The sequence below is a fragment of the Augochlora pura genome, chromosome 3 (assembly GCF_028453695.1).
Source record: "Augochlora pura isolate Apur16 chromosome 3, APUR_v2.2.1, whole genome shotgun sequence".
NCBI classification, from domain to species: Eukaryota; Metazoa; Arthropoda; class Insecta; order Hymenoptera; family Halictidae; genus Augochlora; species Augochlora pura.
The window spans coordinates 17,795,927-17,822,720 of NC_135774.1; the positions used below are offsets into that span (position 1 = coordinate 17,795,927).

At 36.1% G+C, this 26,794-nt stretch overlaps 1 protein-coding gene across 2 annotated transcripts in view; it reads right to left on the reverse strand.

The window, feature by feature from the left end:
- LOC144478809 (uncharacterized) overlaps positions 1-26,794 on the reverse strand; it is a 668,769-nt gene that overhangs the window by 462,393 nt on the left and 179,582 nt on the right. For both annotated transcript variants that reach the window (XM_078197075.1, XM_078197074.1), the window contains exon 2: positions 3,287-3,349. In XM_078197075.1, coding sequence (XP_078053201.1) covers positions 3,287-3,349 — 63 coding nt within the window. The remainder of the gene's footprint in view (positions 1-3,286; positions 3,350-26,794) is intronic.

Consider the following 26,794-nt stretch of genomic DNA (forward strand, 5'->3'; position numbering starts at 1 on the left):
GAGATAAATCTGTTTCCAGGCGAAGATCATCGAAATTCCGAAGACGTAGACGCGGCGGGACGGCGAGCGGGCACGTAGGCAGATGGGGAAACCGAAAGCAGATGGGGATTGATTGGCTCGTGTCTCCGGCGCCAGTGCAAAGGCTGGCTCGTTCGGCTCCCGGGCACAAAGGGTCTTATGCACGCGCGCACGCAATCACGCACACGTCGAACGGGCGGCCCCGCGCGAGTTCGTGCGAGTTTGCGCGAGTTCGTGCGCGGGTCGCTCCGAGACGGGTCGAGCGGGTAAACACGCGTCGCGCGGCGAACGCTCTCTCGCTCTCTCGCTTACTTGTCGCGTCGATATATCGCCGCGTATCCTTATACGCACACTGGGTTTTGTTTGCGCTCCCACGTCCGCGTGTGCGTGGCGCGGTTTACGCACCGAGCGCCGTGAACACATAACGCGGCCGCTTAGTAAGTCACGTGCAAAAGTACACAGCACGGGTACACAGAGGGACCAACACGTGTTCTGTTTCTACGGGACACGACCACGGACCAGTGCATAGATACCGCTGCACGTTCCACTCATGGTAATTCACGCGTAGGCGGCCGCGATGTATTCCGCACACCCAACGGCGGGATGTACGAAACGCCGCAAACACGAACATCATTCAAAGATCCTTTTCCTTATACTTGGCACCCTTTTTAACCGCTTCCTTCATTTTTCACACAGTTACGATGCTTAGGACCTTTTGTGATAACTTCTCAAAAGTAAGGGAAAATTGTATTCAGTGTTACAGAGTTACGAAATTCATTCATCTTACACATTGGATCTTACTCCAAAACTTGCACGTATATTATTTGATTACTATCCATTGTTCCCATTGAGTCTATAATTATAATATATTAGTTTTAATGGAAAAATGCTCTTATTACTTACAAAATCCTCGTCCGTAAAAGGTTAAAATGGTTTTGAGTGCAAGAGGTTAAATATAATTCATACTTGACAAATTATTACAAAAATCTCCATCACGAGTCAGACTTTTCAAAGTATACCTAATAAGTGAAGAAATACAATGGTAAGAGCTTGTGACAATGGGGGTTGGTAGGGAAGGCTGCAGCGTCTTCCTGAACTTCGTGGAAACGCGATAAAGCAATTATTTCGGGATAGAGTTACAGGCCCTCTTTGTTGGTACATGTCTTTGACAGAAGAACGTATCCTACTCGTATAGACAGCGAGATGTTTTAAGAGAGTAAAATGAAAGCGTATTTAACACATTCCGTGCCACGTGTACCACCGGTGGTACACGCTTAAATGTATATTTAACGCGTTAGAAAAATTTGTATGGCAAGTTCAGAATCGACGAATTAATTTCCACCAAAAGAATGGATCCATAATAAGTTCTGCTTCACAGCTACATTGGCAATACTTAATAAATAAAAATAATATATCGATTTTTAATGCGTCGATTGACCAGAATGAAAAGTTGACTAACTACAGCACTGCACGGAACGTGTTAAATAATCTCGAAGCTGTCTCTACACGAGTATGTACTAGTCTTCGTAAGACACTGTACTTAAAAACGAATGATTACAACACAATGGCCTCAGTCGCAAGATAATGTTATCTCTTATATAATATTGTATATATATCTTGCAGCAGCAACGCCGAAATGCAATAAGGGATCTGCCGATAAAGGAGCCCATCAGCCAGGGACACTGTGGTCAATAACCTAGGGAGAATCGCGAATGCGTGTTGTGTGTCAGTGAGACCGGGTTATGAAGCCGAGAGATAGCTACACGCGTTAGCACTGACAGATGGAAACTACTGATTTCCTTACCGCACAGAGGTCTTCGCTCGATAAGAGCCCTCTATCAGCAGGTCCTTTATGCAATTTCAACATTGCGAAGCTACCAAGATGAGGCGAATCTTCGAAATTGCACAAAATCTTAACCGTTCCAAGGACGTCGCATTCCAGAGACGCGGCGCATTCAGATAAAACGCGTCGATGTGCTGAGATTATCCGACGCTTTATGGGCCAGTATTGGCCCACGATGCGGTTACACCACGAGACGTGATCGACGCTGTGTTTTGTCTTCTCGAGTGGCGTCGCGGACAGATACAGCTCATTGTTGGATCGCGCCGTGTAATTGCGTAACAGTTAATATTTCTCAATTGTATACAATTAATTCTTTTTTATTAATTTCCATTCAGGCCATTTAATATTTTCAATAAAAATTGATACGTTTTATGCAATTATTAATTACTACGCTGTTTTAGTTAACACTTTTCATGCCACGTGTGTACTACCAACGGCACACATTGCACTTTCCATTCAGATCGCGTGTACCATTTAGTATGCTATATATATACATATACAGAGTGTCTCAAAAAATATAAAGAAGAAATATACAAAATAACTTTTACATATGTATCAGAAAAATCCAACAGTTAAAAACCCTACAATTTGTTATTTACTATACGTGTTCTATTGGCACACACTTGGTATACTTGATTGTCTCTTAATATTAAATGAAAAATGTTTTTCTTTTTATTAAATTGTAAATAGATCTCACGTTCACTATACGTATACTCTACAGATGTAATATAAAATATAAAATGATAACTTTGTCACATCTGTGCATTCGATACATCGTGGAGGATCACCCCCGGAGCATTATTTTCTTAACACCCTGTACCCGTGCGCGCGACGTTGTAGAGCTGCATACATCATAGAGACGCATGTGCACAAGGGAGCACGCACACGAGACCATATATCAGACGTGTGAGGACATACGCGATAAACCCGACACACGTACTCGCACGCAGACGCGTGTTTTAAGCACATGGGCACATGGTCGGCCGCGCTGTAAACACAAACGTTGGGCATAAGTGTGACGAACAAGCTGTATCGAGCAGTAGCTATTGTTGCGGGTATTATTTGCCACTAATCAGAATGGCTGAGAGCGTACGGGACGAGCAAGTGGGAGGGAGAAAGGGAATGAGAGAGTCTGGCCAGTGGATGCATTCGGTGGCTAGAAGGGAAGTTGGTCGTGCAGCATGGTAGCCAGCCGGTCTGATTGCGGACCTGCCTCGCCACCACGCCCTGACCCACGCGATTTTCAAGATATCCGACACACGAGCCACGGTGGGGTCGCTAGACGCTAAGGGGTCAACCAACTCGACCCCTCGTCGCCGCTGGCCGCTCCCCTTTCGCGTCGGTACGGTGCAAGCCTTCCGAAACTTCCCTTCGTGCCTGACGCGCACTTAAATAGCCGCCGCGAAGATCAAAATAGAAACTTACCCGTGCCGAGATCGCCGGCGAATCGGTCGACGAGAGCTGGGCCAATGAGTCCCGGTGATTCATCTGAAACAAAACCACGGTCGCTTGTTAGCTGGGTCTCGTGCCTCGAGGGATGTCGAGGCGCTGCGTAGGGTGAAGTGGGAGCACGTGATGCGATGCCGGCGCGAGGGGAGCTCCCGGGCAATTACGGTTTTTGACGGAATCCACGTCCCCGTGCCGTGTTTCTTCAGCTTCCAGGATTTTTCAAGCTTCAGCCCGCTAACAAGGAGCACCGATCAATCGATGATAACGTAGCACTGATATATTAGGTTGGTAAGAAATTAATGTCGGTTTTCGAACTTTCGAACTTTGATGCATGTTTTGGGATAACAAATCTTTTTTTTCCTGTTTACCTTCCAATGTCATCTTACAGTGCAGATGTAGTGCTGCATGCTGATAGGTATGCTTCTGTTTGTACTGTTAATTTGTGCTCACTTGAAGTTATTGACTTCGTAATGGATACCAAGCAAGTTCGTGTAATATTCGTTCGAAGAATTTATCAATTCCAGAATAACAGAATTTTACGATACTGGAATTAACAAACTGTCAATGTATTGACAAAAATGTGTAGATTGTAATGGATCTTATTTTGATTAAAAATACTTATTCCGATTTGTGATATGACGATTTAAAGATATAGTTTGGAAACCGACATTATTTTCTTACCAACCTAATATTTTCAGGGATCGCGAGAGCTCTTTCATGAGACAATACATGTATTCCGATATTTGTAAAATGAATATCAGAGATTGCATTGTTCATTATGAAAACGTTCACACGACCATTCTTATACCGCTGTATTGTCTTCTTTTTCCCGATGAATTCTGTCACTGCGATATTTTACGAGTGAAATTGGTAGACGAAACTGTTGGGACATGTCATTAGCACATCGCGATATCGAAGGTGAAAGTACCTATTTTGTAACGTTTTACAGGAAGCATAAGATTATCTTTGATTTTATTGGAACTTAAAAGTGTTATTACTTTCGGTATTTATATTTCGACTTATACATTCGATAGTTTAATGTTTCTAGATAATGAACTTTGAAATATTTATTTAATATGACTAAATAATAATACAATTAGAATAGTGAAGTAGCAGCATGTAAAAATTGTCCTAATAATATTACTAGATCATAAACAATTCTCTGAAACTCTGCAATTAGTATTGCGTATCTCTCCTACCATAAATGCATAAAAATCTGCAGTTTGCTGATAGTACAGGGATGATAAATTCTATGCATACATCGTTCTCGGCGAGCTCAAAAAATTAACTGAAACAAACAACCGCCTCTAATGAAAGCTAAACATACCGCGCCGTCGACATTTGTTAAAAAGACGAACGTGAACGGTTTGTTGAAAGTCGAACACGAACGGCGTATTTTGTAGATCGGCGTAGAGGAACGTTAAGAAGAGAAGAATTGCATTTGCACAGCTTGTTTTTCATTTTATAAATCAGACACGTACGTCTGTACGAAAACACCGAACGCGTGCAAATTGCCGATAATACAAATATTTTTCGCGCATACACCACGTCAGATTTCAATCGGATTCCCCAATATTCGGCGCATCATACCAACATACCGAAAGGAATTAAGAACGCTTCGTATGACTAAATATTTATCGCACAATTTATTTCAGTGATTATTCAATGAATTGCTGATACGCGATTAATGCTGATCCGAGATGAAAAAGGCAATAATGAATTATAAATAACAAAATCTCTGTTATTGGCAGCCAGGTTTGGCACCTGTTACATGCTTAGAACCGTGAGTTCAGAATAGGATACGATGCTATATACGTTATTCCGCGGAGGTGACATAAGTGAGGCAAGAGCGGTTCATGCATGACTCACGAACTAAATGCTTACGGAGTTAGTGTAGCATCGAATGGGTAGTTTGAATGAAAAACGATCAAAAGATCTGCGTATACGATGACTAATTAAAGGAATCGTGAAAGACTGTATTCCTTTTGACAGAGTAATGTTATTTAGAGCATGTAGATGTTATGCGTGAAAATATCTGACTGTTATTAATGAACAAAGCTAGAGAAAATATTGTACTTAGAAAAGTACAAATGTTGTTACGAAAGTTGTTTTGGTTTCTCTCCTTGACCCATTTTTTTATAATAACGGATAATTTCTTTTCGTTTAATCATTTGTTTACTTAATTGCATATAATACAAAAGGAACAAAAAAATGAAGCGTTACGCGCAAGATATTTGTAATATTAATATAGTAAACATATCAATAATTATAAGTTTGACTATCTGCATTGTAACTAATCGCCTACTAATAATAGAAAACAGATATTATACAAATAATACAACTATGTATTCAACAATAATATTTAATAAAAAAATTTACATTTATTAAAACAGAATTTTTATTTAATAACGTTTTCAATTTTTGTATTCTTTGCGCTGCGATTATCCATTAGAATTCGATTAATCCAAGCCATTTATATCCTGATTAAGCAGGTTTAATTAAGACCCTTCTGTTAGAAAAATAATTGAAACATTCATCCTACACCATTACGTTTCGTGAAAATGCGTCACACAGCTTTGAAAAATTTAACAAAATCTAAACGATTTAATATATCGCACACAATTCGACAAAATTTCATTTTTCCAGCAGATTAATTCTAAACGTTGACTCATGCTCACGTATATAATCGTAATTACATCATAGAACTTGAATCCTATTCGTAGAGGTTTAAATATTTGATATCTGACAAATGTGGAAAACGTCCCATTTTATTCGACGGAAAATACAATTTCACGTATCGTAGCTTGCAACGTTTAATTGCATCGCGTTTGCGAGATGTGTTCTTTGAGTCTCGTTTATATCATATTTGCATATATGTGACGAAAATGCATTTTTTCAATTTTTTCGTCAAAGACGATTTTGGTATTCAGAAATTGTTGACATTTTACTGAAATAAAATTGCATTCTTCGCTAATTTTATTATGTAGATCATTTATAAACGGTGTACATTATTTTAGGGAATTATCGTGAATTAAATTCATCGCGATCCTACTTAATTTTATTCTTATAAACTACTTAATTTTATTTTTACAACTTACTTAATTTTATTCTCATAACTTACTTTATTTATTTGTATAAATAGTGTACATTATTTTAGGGTATTTTCGTGAATTAAATTGACTGCGATTCTACTTTATTTTTAAAATGGCTTTAACAATGTCAGTGAAAAATAAATCTTACATTATACGAACCGCAACAGATTTAATAAAACGTGCTTTCCATCAATAATCTTTTGCAGTAATTCCAATTATTTTCATCGCATGCGTCATTCATATAATATTTCAATAATTTGCTGAATATTGCTAGAGTAATTGCTCCAAGAGCAACCAATCTATCTTTCAATCGTTGGAAATTGTACATTTAATTAGCCGCCTATAAGTTCCATGTTTCAGTTAATGAAAACTTTGACAATCAAAGGGGCGCGTTTGGACATACTTCTCATGATATATGTAATAATGGCTTGAATTGCCACCGTTTCCTCTAGCGAATAATGGATCATGCATATATGTGATACTCTGTGTGCCTGTACGATTCAATATTCAATTTCAAGTGGGATATTTAAAGGTTTACAAGTGGTCTTTCCTAATCGTACAAAATTTATTTAATTTAATGTTTTCAATAAAAACAACGCCACCATGCTATAACTTACTAAATTAAATTTTTACAAGTGCATTCATTTAAAATAAAATTTAAATAATTCTGTGGCATCAAATAATTCATTAGGCCATATTAATCCATAATCACTACAACTTCTGGAAAAATATAATTTATTTAACTAGTCTAGACTAGAAACTGAACAGTTGCCATCGTGACTGTCCTGTAAATCTTTTTATCCAATACTTTTTAATTATGTCACATTCTATTACGTCTAGTTAACACCAATTTGTCAAATTTCAATTATTTATTTTTCTGTTTTAAACGAACTTTCGTACTATTACTTTAATTATGTTATAATATTTTGACAGTTAATATGTATTTTATCGATACAAATTTTGAAGGAATATTTATTTTTTAATACATCTTCCGAAGTAAAAGTTACTGCTATTTTGCAATTTGCTTATTAATTGTTAAGACACTATTAACTGGATAAATTACAGATGACTAAGCAACTTGTGATTTTTATGTGCTTGCACTTATTGTATGGTGAACATATTGTATTAAACTTATGAACTTATGTACTCCAATTAGAACATTTTCTCATTCTCTGGAAAGTAAAAATTGCTTGGTTTCTGCGTAAATATATGGAATAAAAGTATAAGAAAGGTTAAAAGTGAAATAGTAACTGTTACAGCAGAACCAATTGAAAATTATAACAGTTTCATTCCAGCTCTGGACAGCGCATTAAGAAGAGGACATCCCGCGGGAGTGGGACCCTCGGAGGAGTACAATTTACTCGATTAATGTTGGAAGATTACCAGTGCAAGAACACTCGACGGGTTAAAAAATTGAACAGAAAATCGCGATGAACAAAACACCGGTGACAATTATTCTTGCGACATCTGCACGACGATGTTGTCGCCTCTCGTCTAGCCGAGTCCCCGTTTCGAGGGTCGAATTTCTGCACAAAGAAACGTTCGTCGTGCTAGGAATCATGTTTAAACGACTCCGGATTAGTCGGGGGTTTAAAATGATCTGTTGAAACTCGATGGGAACTACGAAAAAAAGGTAAAAGAGAAATGATGAAAACGGAATCGGGCATTATTTGAATCGTTTGAAATAAATAGTTATTAGAATGAACTCCTCTTAAACGAATATTTTATTCAAATAATAATTGTTGAATACTCGTAATAAATTGTCTTTATCTATTTGTTCTATTTATTTTATTTGTTCTATTCGTTTTATTTATTCTATTTATTCTATTTATTCTATTTATTCTATTTATTCTATTTACTTACATACTTTATTCTATTTATTCTATTTATTCTATTTGTTTTATGTATTCTATCTATTTTATCTTTCTTTTCATTTATTCCATTCTATTCGAATAATTCTCCACTTTTTATTTGAATACAGATTGTCAAATAATAATATGTGTAATGATAATTATAAAAAGAAAAAGTAAAAATTAGCATAAAAGAATTTAATCAATAAACTATAGTAAGAAGTCTATATTCCACAGTTCTTATTCAAATTGACTATTTTCCAAATTAATTTCTGCACAAATAAATATTTATTCGAATAATAAATAACTTCTTATACAGATGAACTTTTATTGCATTGGACATTTATCTGACAATGATGATCAAAATTTTATTTTAATCCTTATTATCTCATTCAAATAAAATTTTTCCAAACTCGATGAAACGCAAGGCCATACCAATTTCGTTTTTTTACTATCGTTCATTTATTGTTTCGAACTGAGGACAGGCTACAGGAATTGCCGGAACTTCCTCGAATGTTCGTAGTCAACAAAGATTCCACTGCAATGGCCGGGACGATGGAAATTTTTTTCGAACACGGGGAGGGGAGGGGGGATAGTAAGAAGAGTTTAAAACCCGGCCGAAGTTTCGACGATCGATACATTTGCCTCTTCCGCGTAAAGGAAGTAACTAATAGAAACGAGAAGTTGAAAAATTTACGATTGTTTTAAGAAGTTAGGAGTTTGATTAAAGAAGTTCAACAATTTGCAGAGCGAACGGTGTACCTGTGACCGAACAGCAAGGATCGTCAGATTAACTCTTGTCGATCTAAAGTGTTTCCTCAGTTTTATAGCAGAATTCGATATAACACTTCATAATATAAACGTACTCGCAAGTGTGATTTTACAATCTATTTAGGGTAACTAGAAAATGATGCAATTGTTCTTACATACTACGCAATTATAGCATTATTCGTAAATGTATAATAATATGAGATAACAAAATAATAATATTTATTTAATTCAGTGACGCATAAGTAGTGTTTTAAAAAGATAAAGAAGTGATCAAGACGATGAAACGAAGTGAAAAAATGGTGAAAATAATGAAAGATAATGAAGTGTGAGATCATTGAAATGTCCAAACATAAAATGAGAAACCAAAGACGAAAAACTGCTAATCAACGTAGTCATGAGAAAACTGAAATAAATAAAATATGACACAGGGCTGCAAAGTATCACTCGGAATCTACAATGAAGACTCGCTAATTATTTTTTATTACAATTTGTATCGGCTAAAATGGAAGAATATACAATAGAAGAATATTTTGGAAGCTAAGTAATGTTATATTAAAATTTTTCGATTTTGAATTTAATCATTAGACCGCAGATTTTTATGGAAAATAAAAATTGTTTCCATTATTTATTACTTTAGTAATTTCTTTTCACATTTCATGCTCCCTTTAATTATTCTATTAAGTTGAAATTAATGTAACATTTAAACATTCAATAATAATACAATTAATACAATTAATGTTACAATTAATAACATTTAAACATTCATAACATTCAAAGTATTCAAATATTTCCTATTGTTTTGCATTTTGTTTTAGCCATTTTTGTTATAAAGTGATACAAGTAATAAAGCGTTATAAAATTAGCAATGTTTGTTATAATGTCATAGTTATTTATTATTTCGATATTATTTACGATATTTATTATTTAGATTTTATAAGTTTTTGATTCTTTGTTTCATATTATATTTTTACCTCTCTATTGTGCCTTTTAATTTCCTTCCTTTTCTACAGTAATTATACAGTATTCTGCAATAATAATAATTAATGCTTGATAATAATGTGAATGTTGATACGTAAAGGAAACATAACTAATTTTGAAATTCAAAGGAACTCATATCCCATTCGGTTAATTCAACGGACGAATGTATCGGCAAATATTTGCACGTCTGATAACCTTTTGAATTGTTAATATTTTCCGAATATACACGACATTGATATTATGAACGTTGATATTATTCCTGAGAGAGTAGAAACGTATTTCCTTATTCATTTCATTCGTTCTTTACCATTTTTAAGGTCAAAATATTGGAAACTGATTTCTCGATGCATATAATATGCATTATTATAGAAGTTACGTAATCAAGCAGTTTGATATTAACTTTCTGTACCAATGAATGAATATTGTACTGTAATATAGTCGTACTTATACATACATAACATATATGTATTCAATTCCTATAAGAATATTTCATAATCAATTAGAAATATTTTTAATGATGAAAATAAATCTGTCTAAACATGTCAGTAAAGAGCAATATATTAAGAAAAACTGCACAAAAACTTTAAATATTTCGTAGACTATTTTACAATAACAAGTGATTTTCCCTGTCTTAACGCTGTACCGCTAATTGAATGATATTGATTCCTTGGTGTTCGTTATAAATTGTATATGCATTTATCGCTCCATATCCCAAGCTAATATCAATTATAGTTCCCTTGTATTATGTATACCATCCATACTGAGCGAATTCTGTCATTAGTAAACGTGTATACACATGTAATCTCTAAACTCATGGCGCATACAGTCTGAAATAGGTTCTGCATGACATAATAAGATCAGTTAGATCGTGGATGACATAATAAGGGATTTGTTTCATTTGCGAATAAAGTAACGTTAATAATATAGTATGTTACTAACCAAAGAATTTTCGCAGAATCCTACGACTCCAACTAACTGTTTCTCGCATAACATATATAAATAATAAATAATTAATCTATGTTTCAATAACTATGCAGATGCAAAAGAAATCTGAACAATCTTTTTCCACATGATAGTTCCAAACGAAACTGTTAGATAATATTACTGGAAACAATTTTATCGGTGCACGATCGAAGCAGTCGGTCACTAAACAATTGATTAACAAGCCTTTACCCGTAAATTGTGGATTTCGGTAGATAATGCATCAGCCTTAATTACATCACTCTAAAATTCTCAGAATCAGTACCCGATTAATAATAATGTATCGTACTAGAAAAGACAGATTGATACCCTGCCGATCACAAATACATTAAACCATGCCGCTCAATACGTTAACCCGAATAATAACATTCAAATTCAATCCGGTATCAGCGCCGCGGTCGTTGTGCGACTCAGTACTACTACAACAAGTATCCTCGCAATATCTAAATCAGCCTAACTACAAAGGTAAAAACAATTTGCCTTGGCGTAGTAACAGTTCATCCGGCCTATTCGGCGCGACGCGACGTCAAACCATCGGAATTATGTCACGTGCTATACACGGCATTATTAAGACACTGCCATTTACTGTTCCATTATAGTGTCGCGACACTGCCGCGCAGTCAATGCATTATACCGGCAATACTATTGGAATCGGAATAGGTACTATTGCGTGCATATCAGCTGCAACGCGCTCGCATTCGGCGGCCTCCATACAGGATGAATCGCGCGCTCCTGTTTGGCGACGTTGTTGCTTATTGGATGGACGACGTTCCACTGACAATAATGATGACTATTGAATCCGATGTCAAAAAAGGGGCCCGAAAGTGCGATTAATCGATCACGGCGATTTTACTCGGCAGGTCTCACTGGCAAAATGTGATTTTTTCTGGAAGACGTGTATCGAGATTTCAGGAGGATCTGTTATTAATTTTTTGGCTGCCATAGCTTTTGACACCTAACCAGCAATTGTTAGCCTATACTATAAACGCATACAATCGCAACCTATGCTATGAACATGCGTGTATTTTTTAATTTTATATTAAAATGATTGCTACAGTCAATTATATTACATATGTTCGTGATAACGATAATAATTTCTGAAAAACTGTATAACTGTTTTCAGTTTTATTCTGTTATCAGTCTTTCTGTTGCTACTACTGTAACAATCGTTTATTCAATTTAATTGTCGAAGATCGACTAATTGCTAACAATTTGAATACAGAGGGTCAAAATGACCCGGTAACCCTTATCCGTGGATTACGTAACATTGTCGGTGAGATTAATATCAGTTAAGAAATTGTCAGTGAAATGATTGTAATTTGACACGAATCCGATGATACAGGCATCAACCAGTTTACGACCATACAAAAATTCGTAAGAGCAAACCTTCGACCACGCGGAATTGCTTAGTCCTGCTGGTCGTAACAATACAATCGGCGGTAGAGAAGTCTTTCCCAGTCGAGAGAGTTCGGAATAGTTGGCGAAGAAACCTGCAAAACTGACACCACCGCAGGTATGTAGGAGCGAACTGCCGCAGAGGAACCGACAACTACCCCGAACGGAAGGGAACCGCCGTTTCACCGGGCTTGTACACACTGTTAATTCGGTAGCTACGTCACGGACGTCAAGAATGTTCCGGAATTCTATTCGAAGTATTCGGTATATAGGGTGGGAGAGGCAGAGAAAGAGAAAGAGAACGAGAGAGCAAGGTAGAATAGACCGAGAGAAAGAAAGAGAGGGAGAGAGAGAACGAGAGAGCAAGGTAGACTAGACAGAGAGAAAGAGAGAGAGAGAGAGAGAGAGAGATTGAGAGACATTGAGAGAGGTAGAGAGGGTTGGAGGGTCGAGAGCGTGGCTGCAGTCACGATCTGAGGATTTTTGGTGCGGCGATCCCCTGACTGGCATCCGATCGATTCCGATTCCCGTGAATTTACCAAACCTCTTCGACTATTAGTGTCTATTCGTTGCCAGCGAATCGCTCCGAAAGATTGAACGGCAGAACGTCGCCTGTGCTCTTGTCTCGAAAGCGCATTACTCGCGTGCCCCGGAAACGTTCCGATCGTTGAACTACTTCCAATACATACGTATGTCCTCATGAAAATGCGCTGTTGATCCGCCGCCGGTGCTATTTTTTGTTCGCCCCCCCCCCCCCCCCCCACCGATTGGTACGTTTCTTCCTCGGTGCTGGTTTCCCGTTGCCGATGAAAACTTTCGAGCGTGTTACGACTTCAACGGAGATGAATTGCTACCGAGATAGACACCGAGGGTCGCGGCAACCTATCCTCGCCACCTCTCGACGGGGGGTGTTTTAAGAAAAACGGAGATTTCCTACGGTTTATGAACGTTCAATGATTTGTCAGTTCAGTGAAATAGATTTTGGAAGTGATATTTTGTTTTCGAAGAGATTCTAGGAGTATGGGATTTGAAAGTAACACGTTATAGAATTGAATGCTAAATATGTCATTTATAGAAATTCAAATGTTTTTTAATAGAATTTTAAGAATAGAATTTTTTAAGATTCTTAATAGAATTTTAACTGGGAAATCTTTAAGATTTATAATAGAATTTTAACTAGAAAATCTTTAAGATTTTTAATAGAATTTTAAATAGAAAATCTTTAAAATTTCTAATATAATTTTAACTAGAAAATTTTAAATAATTGCCAGTAAAGAACAAGTCTGTTTTATCGATGGCATGGAGTTTTAAAGCTATCGAATAAGCTTTAAAGATATCGACTGAATTCTGAATAAATGTTTTTAGAAGATATTTCGATAAAATTTTTCGACGTTGTAAGTAATTTTTAATTGAAATTGCATTTTTACATCTGGAGTATAAAATGTAATATCGTGAAATACAATAATTAAAACAGTCATGTCAATGGAGTGTATTGGAAATTCTATAACACACCAACGTATGTATATGATAATTTTGAAAACTGTTCTCATTCGCATTAATTTCACACATAATCCAGAATGACAAGATCATATAATTAAATATACAATAAGGTGTAACTGAATATAAATATATATTTTCTTACAGTTGTAAGACTTTGGTGGATCGCACGACAAATTCCATTATTATTGCACAAAAACCACGTATAATATTTTATGCATACACGGTCAGACGTAAAAGGGTTTGTTCACGTGTAATATTCAGGGAATTGTTTTAAGACTTTTTATTGCCGTTTCTACTTCGCAGAAAACAACAAACGAGAAATCGTTTCGGAGCAACGATCAAAGTAAAATGGATCTCTGTATGAAACGCAATTGTAACTGCTACGTTTGTCACTTTTGTAACTTTTTACTCGGCAAAAAGAGATCATATACAATTAACCTCGCGTCACCCGAGCTCCGCAGACTGGAAACGAAATCATTTGCCTGTTTATTAAAATTAAAAAAATATTATCGTCAAATTTATTTTGTTCACGCATATTTCGAGAATTAATGAGGGTAACCCGAGAGAATTGCGCAGAAAACTCGTAATGAATACAATTTGCGAGCGTTGCGCGAAATAATAAATCCGGCGGATCATGAAATCGTTAAACCGTCATTAATTGGGGGTGTAAATATCAAGACGGTAGATACAGAAGCAATGGAAAAAGAGGAATCAAAGAATGAAGACAGTCAAGTTCTAGAGATTCCTAAAATTGTATGTTTTCTTCGGGTAATTCGAGCAAGAGGGTGGAAAGTAACGAGTATCCCTCCATTTGTCCTGCGTATCTCTGCATCTAAGGTTTCCAGGATAATCTGTTGTCGCAGGATTAAGTTTTAAAACAGTTCAGTGTATCAAGGATCACGCGACAATTGGTCCTTCAACAAGAACCAGCGTGAATAAGTATTTCGGAGAAAAAACATTTTCGTAAAGTACATATTTCCAGAAACACTATAATAAGACGCGAAATTGTATTAATACATTTAAAGTGTACTATCACGCAGAAAATTTCCTTCACTTATATTATTCTCTCATTGTATGATACTAACGGTATTAATAATAACTTTTGTTAATCCTGATGGGTTGTTTTTACTCCTGTAAGTGACAAAATAATTGCAACAAGAAAGTTAATTACCTCGTGGAAAGCGGACTGTTATTGAAATGGTAAATGCAAAATAATCGCAATGAAAATGTTATTTACTGCTGTTTATATAACCGACATGTAATAAAAATGAAAAAAGCAAGAACATGCAGTATGCATCTCTGTGAAAGGAATCGTCCTTGTATTTTTGTTTGTATTGTTTACGATTCATGTTCAGTTCGGACCAAACCGCAGGCTAATTACATCGATTATTATTCATATTCATATTATTAACGGGATTATAAAGATAGATTTTGAGGAATTTATTCAATTGCTACTTTGGACGAATACTAGAATAAAAGTCCTTAAAAGTCCTATATGTATATTATCGGTACCTTTATAAAGTCATGGAAGATAGTTTATAACTAATAGAAGACAGTTGATTCGAGTGTTCCGTAAACCTAGCGTCAAACACGGAGCTGTAAATTTGTAAGTTCTGAAATGCATCGTGTTACGAAGTATACACGAGTTTCATGTGGCAAACAGCGAATTTCGCGAGCAGTTGTCGCAACTTCGAATAAAATGAGACAGTTTCGATCGTAGCGGAATAATTTGAGGAACGTAGAATAATTTCTTATCGCAAACTACCGCGATTCAATCATCGCCGAAGTTAACGTTTCCTATACGTGCCACTGTTAAGCTACAGGAAATTACCCGAATTAATATATACCGTAAGATTAGCGTTCGTAAGATCAACAGCCACGGGGTAAAACCGCGAGACTCGTTGCATTGCGGGAGTCCAAGTTTCAGGTGCCACGTAAATGAACTTATTTACGAGCGAATTAAATGTTTATTCCTCTTGAATTATATTACTCGCATTTAAACCGTTTGCCCGAAGGAAATCCACGTAACTCATGTCAACGAAATTTCCGTTCTCTCTATTTATATAGTACAATTAAACTTCTGGAAGCTGGATCAAGTAAAAGGATACCGCGAAATGTCTATCTTTTGCTATACCGTTGCAATAAGCAGATACGAACGTGCTTAATGCATTTCAAATTATCTCTCGTTCATTACTTTTTTTCTGACTGCTATTCATTTCTTATGAATTGAAAGAAAATGTTATCCTACTGTTATCAACATTTAGAAACGTGATAATTAGAGTGCGGATTTGATGTATTTGCGTAAAAATATTTTGGTCAAATAAAAATTTAAAGAGTTTCAAAATTATATTGCATTTTCAAGATATAAGATATTTTTATATAATATAATACGCAAAAGTACAGGCAGGACAGTAATAATCATAAAAGTACAGAATAAATGTTAACAGTAACTAAACAAAATAAATAAAACATACGTGAAGCAGAGATTGTCTCGTTCTATCTTATTCTGAAGACAAAAATTAGCTTTGCAAATGATTAATATTCGATGCAGCATCCATTAATAGAGCCTGTTGACATCGTTATATACACATATATTGTAAATTTTCTTGATATTATCTTCCGCATTACGCGTTATTGGATTATAATTGTCAAGTTAATTGCCCAGATTAATGTGCACTGATTAACAGTCTCGTTTTCGTATCTAAATGTTGTGTTCATAAATGTCATACTCGGTTGTAATATAATTTCTCAATTACTCCATTTGGTAATTTTCTTATCGAAATAAATACTTAAAACGTATTTTATCACAGAACATGCTAATTAGTTAGACATTAAATTCCAAAGAATTCCATTATACATAAAAAGATTATCCCATTGTATTATAAACAGAACAGAAGCGTAAAATGTTACAGTAAATGATATGATAATAAGTTATTATTACATAAATTTCTCAAATTCGTCGCTTGAATTACCATATTTATTTAATTCTGCATTAAAAAACAGAGTTTGGACTGAAGTACGATCAAGATCAAGAATGCATTGTTTCCGTGAAAAAATAAAACATCTTGAAACGAATCCAATACCCGCAACAGATAACATTCGCTAATTTGATTTTCAGATTTGTATACAAGTGCAGAAGAGATAACAGATGACAGTAGTAAACCAACCACTTTAGCTATTGTAATAACTTGCTTATCCGGGTGACGACGATTAGGATATCGTTCGCGATAATAGCAGTACCACGGCAGATGCATTTCCATGCATTATCGCTACATGTTCGTAATGCAAGAAGCATATCTGTATACTCTTCGTTACTATGTCGCGTCGCGTCGCTTGTTCAGCGTGAAGTGATAGTTAATGTCGGTGGCACACGTGTGACAAACCTGACGGTAAACAAGCCTTCAGATTTTATCACGCGTAAAAACAGCTAGAGTGGATATTTCTAACAAACTAAACGAATGTGTATAGCGACAATCGTGTCGATTATGAAAAATTGTTTTTGGTTTTCAAAATATTGCAGTAGAAACGAAATGAATAAATTCTTAATAGAATACCAGCAAGGTGCACGTTATCGTAAACTTATTTTCGTATTACAATTAATTCGTGCGTCAGTTTTCCGTAATTATTCGGACATCAAAAATTGCGGAATATTTTGTGCAAGATTGAAAATTAATTCCAAACAAAAAATTATTAGGCTAACTAATTCCGGGTTAAAAATCCGACCATAGTCGGCAGAGGAAATACGTGTTTTACCCTTTGCACGCGACGATTTTACTTCGACGAGGGTCTTAGTCCTTAAACGGATTACGTCGGCCACGGCGGCCCCACGCAACTTTAAACAAGTCATCGTTAATATACATTAATGTAATTATTCATCTATTCTCTATTGATTTATCCAGTTTGCCATGCTTCGACGTAAATTCACTTGCACGCTCCAATTTGGAAATATAAAATATTTACCGAAGGCAGTAATTGACAGTCAAGGGTTAAGGGTTTAGGATTAAACACTGTTTCGCTCGTTCACGACAATTTGAGGGGCTAGTTTAAATAATCGAATACTTTCTAACAAAATTTGCATTACACTCGAAGAAGAATGATACCTGAGGTGATTTGAAGTTATCTCTTTCTTAGAGAAAATGTTGATATGTTAGCGAGTTATTAATTAAAAATACGGATCAATATAGTGGCTTTATATTTGAATTTTAACAAATTGACAGTATATATCGGTTTCACGTAGAAATACTAAGTCGTTGCTGGTTAAAAATAATACTAAGAAATACTAAGCTGGTTACGAAGATCTTATTGCTTTGTGAGGTGATTCGTGTCGAGGTCTATCGAGTTGATGATGCGTCGTGTCCGTTGTCAGTTTCGTTTTCGACCTGATTGGTTGTGGGTGTGTCTAAAATAGATCTTAAACTACAGGGGTGGAAAACTTCGAGGAAACGTTTGTTCTATCTGTCGATAAATTAAGGGCTGTCGATGCGTTCGCTCACGGAGATCGAAGAATGACTGTTCGTTGGCACGCGTATTTCTAGGGACGACAAATCTTACACATTTTTTATTGGTGGTAATGGAAATCACATTGAACATAATTTGAGATTTTATTCATTTATTGCAAAAATTAGTAGACGAATTTAGAAACGTATAAAATTTTTACATATTGTTTTCTATTTACTAAAATGATTAGAGAAAGAAAGAAACCCTTATTTAGGTCTTCTTTATTGGAATTAACAAAGAAACTTTATTTTGTAAAAAGATCCGCAGTCTACTGATCACTGTAACACTATAATACTACACAGAGTGTGTACGCGTTTGTTGTTGATCCGACTCGATGGACCAAAATTATGTATACGCGTTTGCTGTTGATCCGGCTTGTAAGACCGGATTGTATGTACGCGTTTGATACAATGCCGTAGTGATACAGACGCTTGGTTGCTTCTATTTACACTTTATTTACGACACTGTACAAGTATAATATACGCGATTTCGGAATATGTTTGAATGCGTTATGTTTGAATGATACGTTCGTTCTTAGTATGAATGCGTTATGTATGAATGTTTGCTTTGACCTTTGTATGAATGCGTTATGTTTGAATGGTTACTTTGATCTGTCTTTCGTTCGTCGTGTTCTGTCTGTTGTCACCTCGGTTTTCCGTTTGATTGGGGGAGGGTAGTTTTTGGTGGAGGAAAAGAAGCGTTTTTGATTGCAGGTGGGTGTATCGCAAGAAATTTGGAATGAAGAGTGGGAAATTTGTTAGAAAGTTCTGGTTTGCGTCGTCTTCTTTGTTACAGTAAATATGAATGGTCCGTGCAACAGTACCGTGGCTCTGTCACACGTGTTGTCCATTCGTCGAGTCAAGTTTCGTTAAGTACGGTAGTCGTAAAGTGATTTCGTTAGTCGTCGTTCGTCGGATTTTTTACCTATTGTCGGTCTATTCGCATGTTTATGACTTAATAACTAAAGGGATGGCTAGGCACTTTCGACCTTCGATGTTGCCGTCGCAACACATAGTAAATGCAATATTACGAAATATTAAATTGATTTCATTTATTTATATCATTATGATGACGATTAAAATATATAGCATTTCGTCTAAAAAATTTGATATCATCTTTGTTTTTTGAAAAATATTAAAAAAGTAAAATATTAAGATACCCTTTCATATTGCTACCAAAATATACATTCTACTTTCTTGTTCTCTTTTCCAACGTTTATTATTTACAAAAAATCACTGATATAAATTATCGCCGTGTATTGACCCTTTGCACTCGAGTGATGACTCTGAGGCACCACTGAAATTATTACAGCACGTTCCAAAATAATTTTTATATTATGCAAAATTAGATTTCATAAATTATTAAAAGTATAACTGTTGTTGTACGAGTTACAAAATTCAATTTTATACGCATAAAATACATTTTGTCATATAAAATTGAAATGCTATATGTCAGAAAAGTTATTTTAGAATTAGCGTTCAAATAGCTTCGAGTACATAGGGTTAAATAAAACCGTGCAAATTAGTAGGGTATCGCCTATTTGTCCCTGACAGAGTGCTCGCGACGCGACAGTCAAGAATAGTTTACAAGTTTCGACGCGGCGCTCGAACGTTTAGTCAGCGTTTTGTTTCCGAGGCCGTTAAACTCGAATTAACTGAACTTAACCCAGTTTATCGTTGTAAATCTCGCGCCTCCCGCCCGCCCGCCAGCCGTAAAGTGCAACGAAATATCCTGTAAACAACACCGATCGAAAGAAAGCAGCTACAGCCCCCCCCCCCCCCCCCCCCCCCCCCCCCCACACCACCCCGCCCCCCCCCCCCCCCCCCCCCCCGCGTAAATTCCGTGAGTTGTGGATCCGCCGTCTGTAATTCGAGTCCGAAACTGGAGGATAACGGTGGCTCCGTTCTTCCCTCTCGCAACCATGTATCCTGATACGTTACGAGAAGAACCGTATAGTCAAGGGGCCGTGTCGACAGACAATTACTTTGTTTTCCAGTGGGGTATCTGCCTGCGACCAAACTAAGGTAACCGTAATAAGATTAAATTCCATGGATATTCCAATTCCTCGGTGAATTCGACCGTCTCAGGTCTGGCTACAGGCGCTCCGAATCCACTTCGACGACATTGCGACACAAGTTACTCGCGCGGCTAACCCCGTGTTCCCACAGTTTGACACTTTTAACCACTTACTTTAATATTATGTGAGACTCGTGCTCGAGATTTTAAGCGGGCTCTAAGAACTTGGAGCGTTACACAGCTGTATTTAGTCGAAACGAAACAGTATTTTTCTATTACCGACTGAGGATTTGTATGAGAAATAAAAATATTGTGTTATTTGATAGAACGACGATGGAACTACAAAGACTTTTATTATTTATGTTAAACATTAGTGTGTTGTCAGTAAGAAAGTAGTACTTTTTAATGGTTCAATTATTCTCGCATTTTTTTCTTAAATGCATAATGTTCGTAGTTTATTTATTACAGTCACTATTCTATTTGATTTTCGACTGCTATAATTAGACTGCGAATTTTTATATAGAATCTAAGATTGTGCATTAATGCGATTATTGCTTCGAATATTATGAAGTTAATTGTAATTAAAATTTGTGTGATGACAATGCTATAATAGTTAAAGGATAAAGTAATACGATAATAGTAGTTAAAGGATCAGATAATATGGAATAGTTAAAAGTTTAATGGACATTTAAGTTCGTAATGATCAAAGAACTAAAGTAACTCGATTGACTGGAATCAATTTTCTATTTTATTTTGAACGAATATTTAATTTTAAGACGATCATAGAAAAAAAAACAACTCGATCGAGTTGAATCTATTTTTTCTTTTTAGTATAAATTAATACCGCTTGAAAATGTGTTGCTGAAGTTTCAATAGGAAATTCGTAGCGTTAACAGAGTCACAATCGATTTTACAGTTGCGCGTCGCACAAGTATGTTAAAGAGCATGGTGCGTGACCACGCGTCGGGTCATTTCGTCGAACGTAATGAGGGTACTTTCAATTTGAGTACATGTGCCGACACAATGTTGTAGTTGCTAAAAATACGTATAGTGATCACGAGACAAAACGAATGGATGCTTAACTTTCAAATTGTTAACCAGAATAGAAATTTAAATTCATTAGAATTGATGGAATCGTTGTTCTCATTACTGTGTGTATACGTTGTACGCGACGTATGCAATTGTTGTGAAAATTATAAGGTAATAGACATTAAAATCTACTGAAAAGATATTTCTCTTTGATAATACGAACAAATGGGGTTACTAAAATTTTAGGTTAAATTACTGTACTTAAGTTAGTATGTATTATAACACAAAAATTAATGAGTCAACCAACTTGAAATTTACTTAATTTAAATGTATGATTCACATCTTCATCAACTGTTTCGCATCTTCTTATAATCAATCTATGAATTGAAAAAGCAACACTACACAACCATTCAAAACCCAGTAATAAACTGCGAATCTTGACGGAAAATAAACATTAATCATAAGACAAATCAGCCAAATGTCATTTTCTTTCTTACTTCAAGAATTTTAATAAGTTGAGATTTAACATTCTCAATTCCTTTGAAGCCTTCCACTGTTTCCAATTTCGTTCTCCGACGTTTGCCATAAATACACAAAATTATTAGTACTCCTTAGAATCCCCTAATATCTCTATAGCATCTGCTTATAAGTCCCGCATCTCCCCAAACAAATTCGACACACGCTTTAACTAGGATTACCCGTGAAAGCAGAACGACTCGAATCCTCGATTCAGATTTCCTCCGTAATTTCTGTCGTAGCTTTTTCCGATGTTCAATATATCACCGGGCGCCTGGGCCCGCGCGGCAGATCTACGATCATAAATCCACAGTGAACAACTGTTTCGCACCTTGCCGCACCTAAATTCCCCGGAGGCAGGGAGCGGATAAACCATCTGGAGCGGAGGGCGAATGAGCGGGCAATTTCAATTTCTTCCCGCTATAATTGCGCGTGCATTCATCGTGCCTGGTAAACAAGAGGCGAGAGAGGGGGAGGGCTGTCTGGCGCTCGCGGAAACGGCCATTAAACGGCTAGAGGTTAGAGGAAAAAAAAGGGAAGAGTTCGCGGGGAATTCCGGGAGTTGAGGATTCCGCGAGCGTAACGGGGGCTCCGGGAAAGTAAAGACTAACGCCGGGCCGAACGTTTCCGGTGCATGTATTTCGATACGTTACCGTTTCCAGAAGAACCTATAGCCGCCACGAGGTCGGGATAGGAGACGATTGCTTTGCACTTCTGTGCACACCCCCGGGGCAATCGTAAGTTGAGATACCTACTCAGAGGAGCCGACCCTCCCCCTTTCCATCGTCTCGTCCGTGCTCCGTCGCGCCAACGTCCCCTCTCGCCATCTCCGTTTCTCTCTTCCTCTTGCTACCTCGCTCGCGACCCCTGTCACTCGGTCTCTCCCCAGCATTCTCCACCTCGCTCGAGTTCTCTCTCTCTCTCTCTCTCTCTCTCTCTCTCGATCTTAGAATATACGTTCACAGGGTGTCATGTAACGTGATATAACCGGATCGGCGCTGATTCTATGTAAAAAAATAAGTTGAACATACAGAATAAATTTTCTTCATTCCAGGCTCCTTTCCGAGAAAAAGTAGGTTGAAAAAATGATATCATCGAATAGGTATCAAGTGACACGTCTCATCGTAGTATCCTAATTCTGCTTCTTGTCGAACTTGGTACAACTTCCATCTCAATTTTCTCGAAAACGAAGCCTTAAATAAAGAAATGTTAGTTTTATACTTCGACTGTTTTTACGTAGAATGAGCCATTAACTCGTGGTTGTACAACCAGTTACATGACATCCTGAGTATTTACAGACACGGCTTCGGATAATTTACCTGAAGCAAGGATGAGATCATCTGCGTGATCGCAGAATGAACGAGATGTAAGGAAGCACTGTCATGAACCAGACACTTTTATTTAGGGAAGATAAGAACGCTCGATAATCTATTCAATTCTATTGTAGTTTGAGCCATTCGAAAGACCAAGTAAAATGGAGACCATAAGAAATGCATAGTGCATGTGACTTTCTTCTACATTTACTTGCTCCATTTTTAATTTATATAAGAAGTGTATTTTGCCTCATTCATTAACCATCATATTATCCATCATATCCATCTTAAACATCTTAAACATCCTATCCAGCTTATCCATCTTATCCATCTCATACATTTTATCCATCTTATCCACCTTAACCACCTTATCCATCATATTTTCCATCATCTTATCCATCTCATCCGCCTTATCCACCTTATTCACCATATCCATCTTATCCACATTATCCGCATTATCCATCTTATTCATCTGAACCATCATCTTGATAGACTGCATTGAATAGGACAAGCACATTCACGAATGGGACTTTTTATATTCATTGTAAGCACATATAATATTATATTCTTAAATTATATTTATAATTAATTATTGTTATTGTAATGTAATTATTTTGTTATTGTTATTGTAATTATTGATTATAATTAATTATAATCGTAAGTTACGTAAATCTTCTTTACATATTTGCATTAATATCACAGTTTAAGTGTATAAATATCGATGCTGTATCGATCATTGCTACTCCCCGACTACTACCATTTTCTCTCTTTTTCTCTCAACCCCTCTCACTCCATCTTCCTGTAGTTTACTTTCCCCGCTCTCTCTGTCTCTCTCTCTCTCTCCCTTTCTCTCACCGCCCAGCGTTCCCCTGATCCTCTGGCAGAAGCAAGTCGTGCTTCTCTCCAAGCGACGTTGAAGTCTGTAACCCTGAATGCAACCAGCGCGGAGCGGAGCGAAGCGAGGCAGAGCAGAGAAGAGCGGAGCGGAGCGGCACCGCGAACCGAAAGAGCTTGCGTTGGACTAAGACTCGCTAAGAGGGAGGGCCAGACCAAGAGATCGATCGCTCGAACGTGCTTTCGGCATCCTCGAATATTACCCTCTACCTATAAGCGACCTATATCGGTTGTGGGTGCACGTAATACCGTTGCCCGCGTGCGTGTAGGTATGTATTTACGGAGGCTTGAATATTAGATATACTCATGCTGTATATACGTGGACCACGATCTCCAGTGCATATACTATACGTGTTTGTATATGTACGTCTTGTGAATGGATGAATATTATGTGTATACGTATATATATAAATACATATATATATATATATATTCCGTAATTATAATATACATAACTAGGTTAGTATGTTAATACCCATCCGCGTGTGTACAAATGCATTTTGGGCAATATAGGTTCGAGTTGGATACCAGCGAAGTGTTTATCAGATGTCATTAGTAGGTTGCGGATATCTTTGTGCTTTTAGATTAGCATGCTCTACCGGCTGGCATGACGAACGGCCGGCATTTAAGCGACGTACTCTGCTCCGCTGCGAATTAATCTATTTTCTATTTTAGATGACAGGGTTTATTTCGCGGCGGTGTATATGTTCAAAACCGAACGTACCGCGTGCCAGTCAAAATGATCGGTTCAATACTTTTTGTTTCAAAGTTATTTTAACCAAGAAGACGTTCTGATAAGAAACGATCGAATAAACTTTCTAATTTAAGCACACGGTATTATAATATAATGGAGAACAGTCTTGATAAACTCAGTCTTGTCATTTGTATAAAATAAGAAATCACAGCCATTTTTAGAACTTGGTAGATTTAGTAAATATAAGATAAACGTTGATAGGTTTTGAAATGTGAGATATGATGTAATGGTATTAATTATATTTAAATAGATAATGAAACCAAAGCTGCAGATATTTATTTGAATTATTATTTTTTAACTATTTTAGGATCAACGAATCTGAAATGAAAAATTTAGTTTATGTAACTATGTTATGTCAGGAATTAATCTTTAACGTTATACGAAGGGTGTCGAGGTTATAGCGGTCAACATATCAATTCTCATTCGTCCCTGGAATTAATGCAATTCGGATAGCTAATTAAAATGAAATTCTAAATTATTAGTTATAATCGAGAATACATAACTATGTTCACTTCGATCTAACAATTTTTATAATTGTTTCAATTTTATATCAAAGGATATATTAAGCTGTAGTAATGAGGGACTGGTGAGAATTAAAGATTATTAAACATATTATGTAAAATATATATATTATATATTTTAATTTTTGAAATCGAACATAACGTAAGAATGTATAATAAAATGTCTGTAAAAATGATTTCGAATTCACATACAAAATTCAGGAATGTAACTACAACTGCATTCAATATAACTTAATAAATACGAAAACGTACACTTGACGCCTCTCCATAAACAAATATTGTTCTGTAAATAACGTAACAATTTTCCATAGCCGCAGACGAGACAACACGAGTTTTATTTAAAACCCAGAATTGATGAATACATCATAAAACGTTCGCACAGAAACCACTTGACTACTGGCATTTGGAAAATTACAAGCAACGGTTATTAAACGCAAAAATGGCAATTCCCGATATTTTCACTCAACAAAATAAACGAACACAGGTTGAAACTCGTTTTTCCAATTGCCATGGCTTTATGCTCCAAATTCACCCTCTTTGCAAATGACATTTTCACCCATTCACGAAACAAATTCATCATTTTGCGAAACAAATCCATTTTGTGGGTATTTCCATCCTAAATGTGTAGATATAACATTAAATATTTTTAACGAATTTCTTTGGAAATTATTGTAGAAAGTGAATGATGAAAAGCGAGAAGTTAATTTTACATAATGCAAGCAGTGAAAAGACTTAAATTCCATGTAAGAAATATTTTCTAGGCAAATGTTGTTATTGATTTTGTTGCAACTGTTATTTGCACAAGATGTTTTATAATTATTATATGAATATGTGGAAGATATGTACGCGGCATGAGAGAATTATTGTATTAACCCCTTGCGGTATTTTGACGAGTCTGGCTCGTCATACAGATTTCTATTAATATCTTGTTAAGTATAAATGTTATTCTGTTCTTTTAAGCTGAAATAAAAATCCGTCATCTTGTCATCGGCATTTAACCATTTGAATAAATATAGACAAGCGCAATAAATATGTTTCCTTTTCCTTCTAAAAAATGATTACAGTAGATATAATGCTCATCCTTGTAACTATAAAGAAAATAGTACGACAAGGGATTAAGTGATGAAATTATGTTTATTATTAAATAAATATAATATTATTTTTTATAATATTAAATCAATTGATGTTAAATTAATTAATAGTATAATATTAATTTTTGACAATATTATTTTCTTCTCACGTGTTTTATCAAAGTTTATACCAAAATTAAGAAGGATTATGCCACAAAACATGTGAAACAAATTTGCAAAATAAAACGAAACCTGCTTTCATGCATACTTAGTTACAATTTCGTGAAAAAGGTTTGCCGTTCGAGTG